The 14,060-nt window shown below is 44.6% G+C and overlaps 1 protein-coding gene across 1 annotated transcript in view; it reads right to left on the bottom strand.

Annotated features, from left to right (window-relative positions):
- Nucleotides 1–14,060, bottom strand: part of LIFR (leukemia inhibitory factor receptor alpha) — a 111,496-nt gene that overhangs the window by 30,097 nt on the left and 67,339 nt on the right. The window contains exons 5-8 of the mRNA XM_015420154.1: nt 9,033–9,196; nt 4,368–4,545; nt 3,520–3,801; nt 2,698–2,830 (exon numbers count right to left, since the gene is read on the bottom strand). Of these exons, the coding sequence (XP_015275640.1) occupies nt 2,698–2,830; nt 3,520–3,801; nt 4,368–4,545; nt 9,033–9,196 (757 nt within the window). The remainder of the gene's footprint in view (nt 1–2,697; nt 2,831–3,519; nt 3,802–4,367; nt 4,546–9,032; nt 9,197–14,060) is intronic.

Here is a 14,060-nt window from a genome sequence, read left to right on the forward strand (position 1 = left end):
GGCTGCCAATCGTTCCAGCTTTTCCCCTTCCCCAGCACTCTGTTCTCAGCCCGGGACAGTTTAGTCCTGGGGTTGTAGGACCCAAGCAGGGTAAAAGCCACAGGAGTCAGAAGACCAAAACCCATCCCTCCCGCCTTTCTCTGTGAGTGGTGTTCTCCCTTCCACTGAAGCTTCCTGACCCACATGACTATGACACCATGCAGGCTCCACAACCCTTGAAATAAACCTTCCTGGGTCTGGAAAAAAAACTGCTGGGGGAAAGGGAAAGCCAGGAAAAATTGCAATTCTTACACTGGATCCAACCCAGTGAACTGAAGAAGTGAGCAGTGACTCACGAAAGCTCATACCCGGCCACAAATTTTGTTAGTCTTCACCGTGCTACTGGACTCTTGCTCTTTTCTACTGAGTATAAAAGAACTAGAAGCCCTGGGTCCAATGTAAAGAAAGCCCTTACTAGCGCAGCATAAAGTTTTCTTCTTCCTTTATTTAAGGATCTGTTGCAATCAGGTATTGTCCTGTTTTACATGCTTATCTCATTTATCCACATAGCAATTATATTCTAACCTTTGCTTCTTTTCTTGTTCTTCCCTCCTATATTCTTCACACTTTCCATTCAAGCCAACGGCCCCCAATCCAGAGAAGGTTAATTTTATTTACTTACTTCATTCATACCCTGCCTTTCTCCCCGGTAGGGACCCAAAGCAGCTTGCATCATTCTCCTTCTCGCCTCCATTTTAGTCTCACAACAGTCCTGTGAGTGTGCATGTGACTGGCCCAAGTTTCCATGGCAGCGCAGCATAAAGTTTTCTTCTTCCTTTTTTTAAGGCTCTGTTGCGATCAGGTATTGTCCCGTTTTACATGCTTATCTCATTTATCCACACAGCAATTATATTCTAACCTTTGCTTCCTTTCTTGTTCTTCCCTCCTATGTTCTTCACACTTTCCATTCAAGCCAACGGCCCCCAATCCAGAGAAGGTTAATTTTATTTACTTACTTCATTCATACCCTGCCTTTCTCCCCGGTAGGGACCCAAAGCAGCTTGCATCATTCTCCTTCTCGCCTCCCATTGTAGTCTCACAACAGTCCTGTGAGTGTGCATGTGACTGGCCCAAGGTCATCAAGCAAGTTTCCATGGCAGAGTGGGGATTCATACCGGGGTCTTCCAGATCCCCATACCCTAAGAACTACACCACTTATGTCCCCTTGTAACTGATGAAACCTCGGAGGCAATGAAGGCTGCGCCACTGGTTTTGCTCAATCGTTTTTAGCACGGCCTAGTGGCAGGAGCTTCCTTTTCAGAAACTTTATGGCATGATTTGGGAAATGCTTATAGGCTCACTTCAGTCCCCCTTCTTTGCCTTCATTCTCAGCAGCCCTCAATGGCATTATCATGGTGCTAAATTTGATTGACTCTGCCATGTTATGGCATCATGCTGTTTACTAAGCGATCCCAGATTCACTAGGATCAGCCATGTGACTAGGAACAACCAGACTACAGCGCGGGGGGGGGGAGTGCTTAGAAAAGAGTCATACTATTATACAAGCTGGCTTTTTAAAAGGTGAATATCTGAGCAGCCTATTGATGGGGAGGAGACAGTATTACCCCAACAAACTCATTAGTTTGACCAGAATTTAAGAAGTGGGAAATGTTCAGCATTGATCTAGTTGCAACTCACAGGGCGATCCTGTACGGAGTTACTCTTGCTTAGGCTGGCTGAAATCAGTGGGCTCCAACTGGGATAACTCTGCACAGGATTGAAAACGGCACCAACGGTTTTAAGAGCAACTAATTCTTTATGGGTCAGTACCTATCTAAGTGTAGCCCAGTTTCTCCACCCCGAGCTCACCCATTCTTCTTGCCAAATATTTATCAGTGGACAGCCTGAATATGTGAAATGTTCAGCCCCATGAACAACAGAAAACCACCATAACTGGGGTTTAGATTTCATGTTTACAGCTGGGTTCCCTGGTTACACCAGTTTACCAAAAGAGAAAAACCACGATAACCTTAATAATTAACAATTCTTACGAATTCATTTTATATTTAAATAAATAGCGCATTACATATAACATGTGAAAATTTATAATAGAATTGCATGGAAACGTTACAATCTTTGTTTCTTCATGTGTAAAGTTCAAAACCTTTAAAGGGTTCAGCAATAGGAACTCAGTCCTTATGTGCAGAGAGTTCATCAAACGGGAAGAGTCTTTAGAGAGGAAAACGTTTCACACCTCATTAGTGTATCCTAATTAAAGGAACATCAAGTCCTGCTGACACAGAAGTCAGCATAGAAGCTGTGTTCCAGGGATTTTTTCAAAGCAGGAAAAAGGCGTGTTCCAAAGGTTTTTCAAGGAGGATACAAGACCATATTTTGCAAATTAATTGCAGCAATTTAAACATGAAGACTGCTCTGACACAGCGCTCTTCCTGGGAGCACTTAATTCGACTGAATCCACATCCTCCGGTCTTCCAGTGAGCCATCCAGCCAAGTCCTCCTCCCCTGCCCCAAGGCTTTGCAGAGACATCAGAGAGCACTGGCCAAGATCATCTAACGTGATATTAAAATTATATCACATTAGAGAATCTTAAAATTCATACTAAACGTGTAATGATATCCCATGAATACCTTTTAATTCATATTAAAATTATATCACGTTGGAGAATCTTATAATTCATATTAAACAATCCCGATTACCTTTCAAACAAAATATAGTTCGTCCTTCGCTCTGTGCCATAGAGATTAGTTTGTCTTCCCCCTTTCCATTCACAAGTGATTTCCTTAAAATTTGATGTTTCACAGTTTAGGTTCTGTGGAATATCAGGGGGGTCTGTAGGAGAAAGTTTTAAAAAAAGAAATCATGCGTACTATCCTACGCATCGAACCTCAAGTCACAGAGCTTTTTAATGCTTTCAGGTCAGTAATATCAGACATTCCGTTTCAGTGTGGTGGGGGTAGAAAATGTTGTCAAGTCACTCTCAGTCAACTGATGGGGACCCTGTAGGGTTTCCAAAGGCAAGAGGCATTCAGAGGTGGTTTGCCATTGCCTGCCTCTGCACAGCAAACCTGGACTTCCTTGGATGGTCCCCCATCCAATGCTGATCAGGGCTATCTCTACTTTGCATCTAAGATCTGATGAGATCGGGCTGGCCTGGGCCATCCAGGTCAGTGATGGGCAAACTACTCCCCCTCCCCATGGATAGTAACAGGGTTACCAAATCAGGAGTGCAATCAGGAGTGCAACAAAGAACCCTGAAAAGAACAGAGGTATTCCACTGCCTGGCCTTGGCAATCATATATGGGTTGGGGCACACCAACATGGCAGTCTATATATAGTATGACCGCAAACTTTCCTGCATTAAATGCTCAACCTATCCTTGGGGGAAGGGGAATCAGGGTTTAAACTAAAAAAAAAACAACCCAGTCCAATTTCCACCTCAAAGAAGAAACAATCCAATCATTTACATTCCATTGAAGCAAAGAATTAAGATAAAAGCATTTGCCCAGCTGCGTACTTACAGCCTACAAAGGCAAGACCTCCATCAAAACCATAGGGATCCGTTATACACCACGCATTTGTCCCAGCCACAATGCTCTTGTTAACATTTGGCACATGGATCATACTACTCCAGTTGGAGAGACGGATAGGTGGGCTCTGGGCAGGTGGAGAGGAGCCATACTGAAATTCGACTACACGTTGTCCTGTCTTCCACACGCAGCAGAAAGTCAAGTTGGAGCCTACTTGCAGCACTTCCTCTTTAGGAAACACTTTGATCTCATCCATCTTCCCCGTATCTTGCCCTGCAATGAACAAGGGGAAGGATTGGAGTTGGTGTGGGGGGAAGGAAAACATCCACAGTTTATGATTATTCCCTCAGTTACCCAGTTGAACAGCTGCACATTTCACCTCAACACAATAAGCTAGGAATGAGTCTTAAGCAAATCCCAAATGGAAAGGAAACGGGGTAACGGGAAACATCTCATTTTAAATTGGAAATATATTGGTAATTCAAGACTAATGGTGGATCGACTCAAGAGAGAAATCCACTCAGAGGAATTTTCACTTTTAAATGCATCATTGTTGAAGTCTGTGGCATCTCAAATAGCAAGCAAGTAAAATGAGGCTCACTGGCATCAAGTCTCCTGGAATTTGAACAAATAGAAAAATTTAACAAAAGCTATGGAGAAGCAATAGCTAAGGAAGCAAATTTTTTGTTCAGTCACTCTCAGGCACAAAGCCAGTGATGATTTAGGTTTTCTCGCAGTGCCTGGCTCCAAAGCACAGGACTCAGATGTGCTGCATTCTGCCGTCAATCACACATGCAAACCTACTTTGCAGCAGCCTTCATACAACGGCATCACCTTACCTGGAATCTTGGCTAACGGACTCCACTCACTCCACAATGTGGTCCCAGGAAAGTCTTCCAAGTGATGGAAAGAGCGAATCTGGACATAATGAGAGGTACACTCTAAAGGTATGGCTGATGTCCAGCTCCAATGGAGGATGTTATCTTTTTTACTGGTTAATTTTGAATGATAGGTTTCCTAAGAATGCAAAAGGAATGTTACAGAAAACGTCATTAAAAGCTATACTTTTTGACTTCTTATTGATACAACAGAAAACACTCTCCTATAAATTCCGACTTCTTATTGATACAACAGAAAACACTTGGGGAGGGGGTTCACACTCTCCTATAAATTACAATTGCAGTGATGAAATGAGAACCTTTGGTAAGTATGGGCACACTTCTTTGCATACAACATGGACTGATGTTCCACCTCTGGGCATCAGTTTGTCTGCTGCTTTCCCTGAAAGGCTCATCGACAAAAAAGGTAAGTAATCCAGCCACTGGAAATACCTGTATGTTCAAAAGCCAGGACTGATCAGTCAGTGGGTTCACTGGGGGTGCAGGGGGGAGGCAGTTGTGAATTTCCTGCATTGTGCAGGGGGTCGGACTAGGTGACCCTGAAGGTCCCCTTCCAGCTCTATAATTCTATGCATGCTGTGGTTGCAGCACTTTCCAGTACAGTGGCAGCGTCATCCTTAGCAGGATTTATTTCTTTACCATTATTATTCATAGTGTGCCTTTCTGATAGACTAAAGGTGGATTACAAAATATGATAAAGACTATTTAGCAGGATGTGGGTTACAAAATATACTAAAGCTGAACAGCAAAGCTTTTAGATAAACAAAACAATGCAGTGGAGTTAGGACTGAAGAAACTGGAAAACAGTATAAAACTGTCTTAAACAACAAAACTGTCTCAAACAACAAAACTGTCTCAAACAACAAAACTGTCTGAAGTTTGACATCCCATAAAGAAGATAGGGTTACATAGGCAGTAGAGACTGAACGGCAGTAAAAAGGGTGTGATGGGTATGCTAAACATTGCAATATACTATAATATTATCATTTATAGAAGCAACCTCCCGAGCTGATCCATTATACTGTAGTTCTGATCTCTTTGAGACTGTCTCTTACTGAACCTTTCCTGTATTACAGATTCTGAGAAAAGATAGAAGCATTTGGGCCATCCTGATTGGCTCAGATAGGCCACTCCATAATATAAGGGGCTGTGACTTAGTGGCAGGGCATCTGCTTGGCACACAGAAGGTCCTGGGTTCAATTCCAAGCATCTCCAGTTTAAAAAAGACCAAGGGCATCTGGATGTGAAAGATCTCAGCCTGAGACCTTGGAGACCCACTGCCAGTCAGAATAGACAATACTGACCTTTATGGACTAAGGGTCTGATACAGTATAAGGCAGCTTCGTATGTTCATGACAGCCACCACAGAGAATGTGTGTGGGACTTAGAAGGATGTAGCTCAGTTTAGGACAGGGCTGCAGCCAGGATTTTTGACTTCCGGGGGCATTTAAATAAGTTGGGGGGCACCCACACACACACCCAGGCTGTGTCAGGAGTGAAAAGAGAGTAAGTTAAAAAAAAAAGTGATGAGAGAGAGGTGAGGATGACAGAGGGCAGGGCGATGGCGCAGTATGCTTGTGGCATGCAAGAAAAGTAAGATAAACTGGTTGGATGGGAAGTCAGGAGGCCTGGACAGTGACTCCGGGGGGGGGGGGGGGGCCCCGAGATGCCCCACTGTAGCTATGGGCCTGGTTTAGGATTGCACTCTAAGGATGCTACTCCATGCACTCCATTATACATTTTTGATTCACAGGTGTTTAGGCTGAGCTCTTATCATATAAGTTTTAGAAGTGAAAAGTAGATTAGACTGAGTACAAGGCTAGTTATGTGCAATATACAGATACTGAGTTGAAACTGATGGAAAACACAATGTAATATATCTTTCAGTATGCATGTTTGTATTGTTTTAATTAAATAACATTTTGAAAACAAAAAAATATATGTGGGAATAACACTCCAAAAAAGACTAGAGAATTTACTTCCAATTACACACACACAGGATGCATCTGACCCACAATGATGGACACACTTCAGAATAGTTATAAAAAATGTCTGACTTTGGGGGCCTTTGTTGTTCAAGAACAACAATGAGGTCTCCCGTTCTTGCAAGATTAACAAATACACACATTCCCCTGGACTGCAGACGCCATCACTGGATGCAGGTCCGCTATCATTTTGCCCTCTGTTGCCTTTTCATATTCTACAACCAGATAATGTGCTTGCTCCTTTTTAGAAGTGCAACTCTTTCTTCTTAAAAGCAGCTTGATAAAACACACAGTGGCTTATAAATCAAACCTGCATTTGACCTACCCAGTCTGTGTCGTACCAACAAAAATGAGACAAGCCCATGTTCTTTAAGACCCAAATGTACATCTTCCTTCTCTAGAAACTTAGCATCGATTTTTGATAGCTTCTCTAGACTCCCAGTCCCCTCACCACAATGATGCCAACGTAGAGGAACAACAACAAAAAAGGTTAGCTATCTAGTATTGTTTTCTTCTAGGTTGAGAACTGGCACGGTGATGACTTCACAACGCCCGCGAGCCTGCTGATCTCATTTGGCTTCACCGACCTTCAAATTTACACTGGAATTACATCAACCACCGTCTGCTGGCACTTTTGTCATCTCCTTCTGTCTCATAACACTTAATCATGGTTTTATCCATGCTTCCCAAGTATCATTTAGGCATAGCCTAATCTTACTACTAAATCTTCTAATAAAATATAAATAATAACTGCATGCTGTCAGGTTGCAACTGACTCACAGCAACCCCGAGGACGCAATGTTCCCTCATAACTCAGCTTAGAGGGGACACTGGCCCTGAGTAGTTGGTTTGGCCAAGAGAAACAGTGGCACAAGAACATCCAGCAAGTTCTATGGCAGAGCTGGGATCTGAACCGGAGTGGTGAACTATCTAGCAGAAGAAGAAGTGATTACAAACAACTCTTATTATAAAGATCTGTTATATTTTTAACAGGGCTCTTAAGGGTTGAGAAAGTTGATTATTGCATAGTGTTAATATATGTTATGACTGTACTGTTGTATATATTGTTCAAAATAAAAAACACTTATAAAAAACAAACCTGTGAGCTAGCTCACACTAACTCGCCTTAGAGGGAACACTGCCGAGGAGTGTGGGTTTTTCAAGGCAAGAGGTGGTTTCACCACTGCCTCCTTCTGCATAGCAACCCTGGGCTTTCTTGGTGGCCTTCCATCCAAGCACTAACCCATGGCCAACCCTGTTTATCTTCCGAGATCTGATGAGACTGGGCTGGCGTGGCCTTTTAGGCTGCTACCAAAAGGTCCTACCCACCCACCCATCCCAAAAAAAATCACGAAGAAATCATGTTTATTTCTGGCTTCTTTACGAAATCACTTGAGTAGAAAAGTTTGGTTCGATTATCCTGCCCTGAGGATGCATCCTCCATATTGGGGGTACACTGAGACACTCAAGGGCTATCTGCTACGCATGCCCCCCTCTGTGGGGACAGGAAATGGGACAATCTCCCAAGTGCTGTTCACAGGCATCTAGCAGTTGAACCTGAATCCGTCACTGACAATTCCAACAAGAACAAATTTTACTCTCTGCTAATGGAGGACATCTGGCTATTTCCAGACGAAGCCAATACATGCTTGGCCTTCTTGCAATATTATCTCTTGTCTTCTTAGCTCTTCCTCCACACAGAAACAGCATCCTGTAGAGGACAGGTAAGAGTGTTGGACTGAGGTTCTTTTCAGCCATAAAGGAGCAGCAGACAGGGTGATTTTGGACCAGGCTCTGTCTCTCAGCCTAAACCAGTTCTCAGGGTTCTTCTGAGTGCAAACATAGGAGTAACTGTGCCATCCTAAAAAGAGTTGCACCATTCTAAGCCCAGTGACTTCAACCAGGGGTCGTTTCGTAAAAAAAGAGCTAGGGGAACTCATTAGCATAACTCATTAGCATATGCCACACACCCTGACATCAGGGGCCCTGCGGTGGACCTGCAAGGCCGGCGGGAGTGCGAGGAAGCCCCCCCAAGGCCCTCCCTGGCTCCGGGCAGGCAGGGGTGGGGAGAGGCGGGGAGGAAGCAACTTACCCAACTTACCCGGAAGCGGGGCGGCTGGAAGCAGGGGGCGGGGCTTCATCATGTGCCCCGCCCCCCCGCACCTCACCCGGGGGAACTGTGTTCCCCCGCGATCCCCCCCGAAATGACCTCTGACTTCAACTGATCTAGAAGGAGACAACATTACCTAGGATGGCACTGTTGACTTTCTGCATTTACCGTAAACTCCTTGGTTGGGGATACAAGCGCCATATACAACAGTTCCAGTGATACAATTTTTAGTCAGTGGGTTGGATCCAACCAACTCTCCCACAAGCACTAAAGGAAGGAGGGGACCCCCTCTGACTACCCAGATCAGGTATGGTGGTGACCACTGACACAAGCCATGTGGGACAGGGGCTGAAGGAAGGAAAACTGGGGAACAGTGCATGAAAAACCTGGCTGAATCCCACCCCATATCTTCAAAGGCGTTCTCATATTTAGAAAGTGATCTATCTTATTCAAAGCTTGGGTTGGAAAAGTAAACAATGACTGGAACAGAAAGGCGAAGTCATAACTCACCAGTGCCACAGTCTCCATGGGGTCTTTATACAAAATCTGAATTTCCCAGGTAGCATCCACAGGAAATGGGACAGTTGAGCTGCCATCATTCCACGCCAAATTCAACGTGCGGGTTGAAACATTAGCAGTCAAGTTACGAATATGTGGAGTGAGTGGAACATATGCTAGGAGGAAAAAAAAGAAAAGGGAAAACCAGATTCAGAACCTTCAGGCATCAGTTCTAGCAACGTGCAACAGAATCAGTGAATTGCTCTGCCCTGACTATTCACATTCACACGGGATTTTTAAAGTTCGTATTTTTCTACATAAGGGAAAGCTTTTTCCACTGCTCTCCCAGCATGAAGACAATTCCAGATAGGCAGCCATTTTGCAGCTACAGATTTCCACACAACTGGAGTCCAGAGGCATAACAAGTCTTTGTGAGCCAAGAGCTCATCTTATCGAACGCACAGTGGTGCAAGCTTCTGGTGGTGTAAAGTGCCATCCAGATGCAGTCGACTTATGGCAACCCTGTGGGGGTTTGAAGAGACAAACAGGAGCAGTTTGCCACTGCCTGTCTTCTCTGTAGCAACCCTGGACTCCCACCAAGTATTACCCAGGGCCAGGCCTGCTGAGCTTCAGAGCTTTGACGAACACGGGCTAGCCTGGGCTGTCCAGGTCAGGGTGTACATTTCTAGGAAATACAAAAGAAAATGCAAAGTATATACCTGTTCTTATGAACGTATAGCCCATACTTCTGATGAAGTGAGTGAGCTCTGACACATGAAAAGCACATGCTGGCATACACTTTGTTAGTCTTTAAAATGCTGCTGGACTCCTGTTTCCCTCTTAGTGCCTCGGTGGGAACAACCATATGGAAGCAGGTTTTTCAAAAACATATACTGACCAGAACGCATATGATGTGAGCCTAAGGCTACCACAAGCCATACTGTCACACCAGGCAGCCTCTGGTCCAGATCCAAGGTGGGCTGCAGCAGCAGAGCCTGGCATCCAGGTGACAGCGGCATGGGCCTGGGAGACAGCAACAGGCACAAACCATGTCCATCGCTGCCTCCCCCATGCCAACCTCGACCTAAAGTAAACTTGCTCGAAAGCCAGTCGAATCCGACTTTAGGGTTGCGGTGCTCATCTCCGTTTCAAAGCCGAAGAGCCAGCGCTGTCCGAAGATGTTTCCGTGGTCATGTGGCCGGCATGACTAAACACCAAGGCGCACGGAACGCTGTTACCTTACCACCGAAGTGGTCCCTATTTATCTACTTGCAATTTCTTGCTTTCGAACTGCTAGGTTGGCAGGAGCTGGAACTAGAGACGGGAGCTCACTCCGTCTTGTGGCACACTCGGGTCTCGAACTGCTGAACTACTGACTTTTCAGAGCCTGCAGTTCAGCGTCTTAACCACTTGAGCCACCGCAGCTCCTCGACCTACCTCCACCTTAATTCAAGGTGCTGAAATTGACCTTTAAAGCCCTGTGTGGCCTGGGCTCAACATGCCTTTTCCCACACGAACCTACCCACCCAGCCCTGACCTGGATAGCCCAGGCAAGCCTTATCTCGTCAGATCTCAGAAGCTAAGCAGGGTTGACTCTGGCAAGTACTCGGATGGGAGACCTTCTTGGAATATCAGAGGCAGGAGGTGGGGGCAGGCCTTATTCAGCCACCTCTCTGAATATCTTCCAGTCACCAGAGGTCACCATGACTTCCAGGTGCACACACACTCGGACACGGACACACACATGAAAAGTATGAACCTACCTACCCACTCAGGTCAACCTTAAAGGTCCTGTTTCAGCTGCCCCTGCCAACTGAGGCTAGACTCGAGAAAGGGTCTCCTCCATCGTGGCTCCAGAGCTTTGGAACTCCCTCCCCAGGGAAAAGTCTCCCCCACTAGCATCTTTCATCAGCAGATGGAGACTTTTTTACTTTGTCTCACACACCCGCAGTAACAGCTTTTGGCCCTCCTTCTAGTGCAGTGTGTTTACATGTTTTTAATTGATTTTTAAAAATAATTTCAACTGTAATTAATTGCTTTAATGTTTCTTATGTCCATCGCCTTGTAGATCCTGATTTGGCGGAAAGGCAGCACAAAAACGTTTTCAATAAATACCTATTGCTTCCTGTGGCCACTGGGGTGGTGAACCAGCCCTGCTTGAGAAGACCTCATGCACCTGTCCCTAGAGACGTATATTTGGATAGAATAAAAGCACTACAGCAGCTGAAGAGAATTCCAGCCGGGTGGCCCCAACAGGCCAGAGCAGTAGACTAACAGCAGTATTTGAGGAACAAAAAAGCCTGGATACAAAGAACATACCGAAGCCCTTTACAGTGCGGGGTTCCAATTCTATGACCCAAAGTAAGTGGATTCAGGCTATACAGCACATGCATTCCATTTCCTTGCAAGAGGCATGCTCAGTTTTGCAGGCATTTATATAAAGCTGTATAAATAACATAGAATTTTATGGAGCACAAGGCAGACCCACAAGCACAAGCTTGAGACAGCGAATATTAAGAATCACAGAATCATAAAGTGGGACGGGGACCTCCAGGGTCATCTAGGCATAAGAGGAGGGAGATGAAGGCTGAAGCAGGGATAAATGGGAAGAATTTACATTCATTTTAGCTAGTCATACTTAGGCCTAGTTTCAGTGGAGGAGGGAGACCTACAGGGCTCTGCCGAAAGATACACTCCACGGAAAAGTATAATGCAATGGCTGATTTGCTGGGTTTTTCCCCCAGCAAGCAGAATTTGTTTCATGAGGACCAGCACAATGGCAGAAAAAGAGACACAACTTAAAGGTCTATGTATTTCAATGCAAAAGATAATGAGAGAGAACAAGTAGGAAATAAACATTCTACTTCCATAAGACTGAAAATTGTCAAGTCTCACCAAATTCAGGTTAACAAAATTTGCGGTAGGGTATGAGCTTTTGTGAGTCACTGCTCACTTCTTCCGATACTGAATATAGATGGAGAAGCGACCAGTCAAAAATCAACACTCCCCCCCTGCCACAGATTTTGATAGTCTTTAAAGTGCTACTGGACTCTTTTCCCCCAGCTTTTTGTTGTTGTTGTTGTTCAGTCGCACAGTTGAGTCCGACTCTTCGCGACCCCATGGACCGGATCCAGCTACAGACTAACATTGCTACCCATCTTGATCCATATTCAGGTGTTTTGCAAACATAAAAGGCACAATCAGACCCAAGTTAAGTGCTTTATTAAGCCCAACAGATTTCAAGGGGGGGACAGAGCCAAAGACACGCGTAAAATCGACGGGATGTGCAAGGGTTCAACTTTGATCTGAGGGTGTCCAAAAATGACAAATCAGCTTATTTTTACACACCTGCTCAAAATGCCTCAAGGAAGAAAACAGTGTGTGAGTCAGCAACACTTTGAAAACCTCCACTGCTCTGACCCAAGTTAAGTGCTTTATTAAGTCCAACAGATTTCAAGGGGGGACAGAGCCAAAGACATGCGTAAAATCGACGGGATGTGCAAGTGTTCAACTTTGATCTGAGGGTGTCCAAAATGACAAATCAGCTTATTTTACACACCTGCTCAAAATGCCTCAAGGAAGAAAACAGTGTGTGAGTCAGCAACACTTTGAAAACCTCCACTGCTGAATGCTTTCAGAGCTAGCTAGAGGGTGCCTGATGATCACTCAGCTTTGGGCAGCTTCCAGGTGTCAGAGCCAGTGACCAAACTGTTAAACAAAAGACGCAAGGCTATTGTGGAAAATTCCTACCTGGCCAACTCCCAAGGCAGCAGCTTACTTCTAATTCACTTCCAACACCCTATTTCTCAAAACAGAGTGCTCTCCTTTGAAGATCTCCAACGAAACACTTTTTGTACAGAAGAGCCTAGCAACAAAGTCAGCTGTATTTCTCCTCTTTGATGGTATATATATGTCACACACACACTTCTCACCATGGGGTGAAGTCATACACAATAAAATGTAAACACATTCCAAAGCATTTCTCTCCCACGTCACCCCCGTTTCTTTCTGCTCTGGGTATACAAGATCAAAAAATGGTAAAAAAAAGAATTACTGAGGGAGAACTAGTAGTGCTGAACCAAGTAAACATTGCACAATAATTAGCTGTTGTAGATTTTCCGGTTTGTGTGGCCGTGGTCTTGGCATTCCAGGACCTGATGTTTTGCCAGCAGCTGTGACTGGCATCCTCAGAGGTATAACACAGAAAGATGGAGTACTCTCTGTGTCAAGGCGATTGCATCATAATGTCCGTACAGTATATAATGTACCGTCCCTTTTCATGGACCATGCAATGAAAGCCTCAAAGGAGATGGAATTATTTGCACCCTGCACATACACATAAACAGGGTAGAAAAACACAGTTCACTTAAATACCCCCATGGCCCAGGGAAACGATAAGGGTTTTGTTTCTAGCTGCTGAAGGCTGTAGTCCCAAAGACATTTTCCTGGGAGTGAGACACTAAAATAACATGGGACTTGCCTACAAAGACTGGCTCAGAAGAAGAAGAACTTGTTTTCATACCCTCCTTTTCTCTACCTTAAGGAGTCTCAGAGAGGCTTACAATCACCTTTCCTTCCTCTCCCCACAACAGACACCTTGTGAGGTAGGTGGGGCTGAGAGAGCTCTGGAAGAACCATGACTAGCCCAAGGTCACTCAGCAGGCTTCATGTGGAGGAGTGTGGAATAAAAAACGGTTCTCCAGATAAGTGTCCGCCACTCTTAACCACTGCACCACATTCTTAACCACTACACCATATGTGACTTGCATATGAGTAGGCCAGCTTAAGATTGCTCCCTAATAGCATCAGGCAACATTTCCTAGTAGGCTCCCAAGATTGGAACTCCGATGGAATAAGGACTAGTCTACACATCCAAGGTCACCCTGCTTAGATGTTTTAATAATGTGGTTGTATATATAAAACTGATTTTACGCTGTGCTTTATTTATATTTATTGTGCTTTATTTATATTTTTAAATATTTTACACACACACACTCATGCAACCAACAGGAGTTTACAAGATCAACATATATATATATA

The sequence above is a fragment of the Gekko japonicus genome, unplaced genomic scaffold (genome assembly GCF_001447785.1).
Source record: "Gekko japonicus isolate JY-2015 unplaced genomic scaffold, Gekko_japonicus_V1.1 scaffold86, whole genome shotgun sequence".
NCBI lineage: Eukaryota > Metazoa > Chordata > Lepidosauria > Squamata > Gekkonidae > Gekko > Gekko japonicus.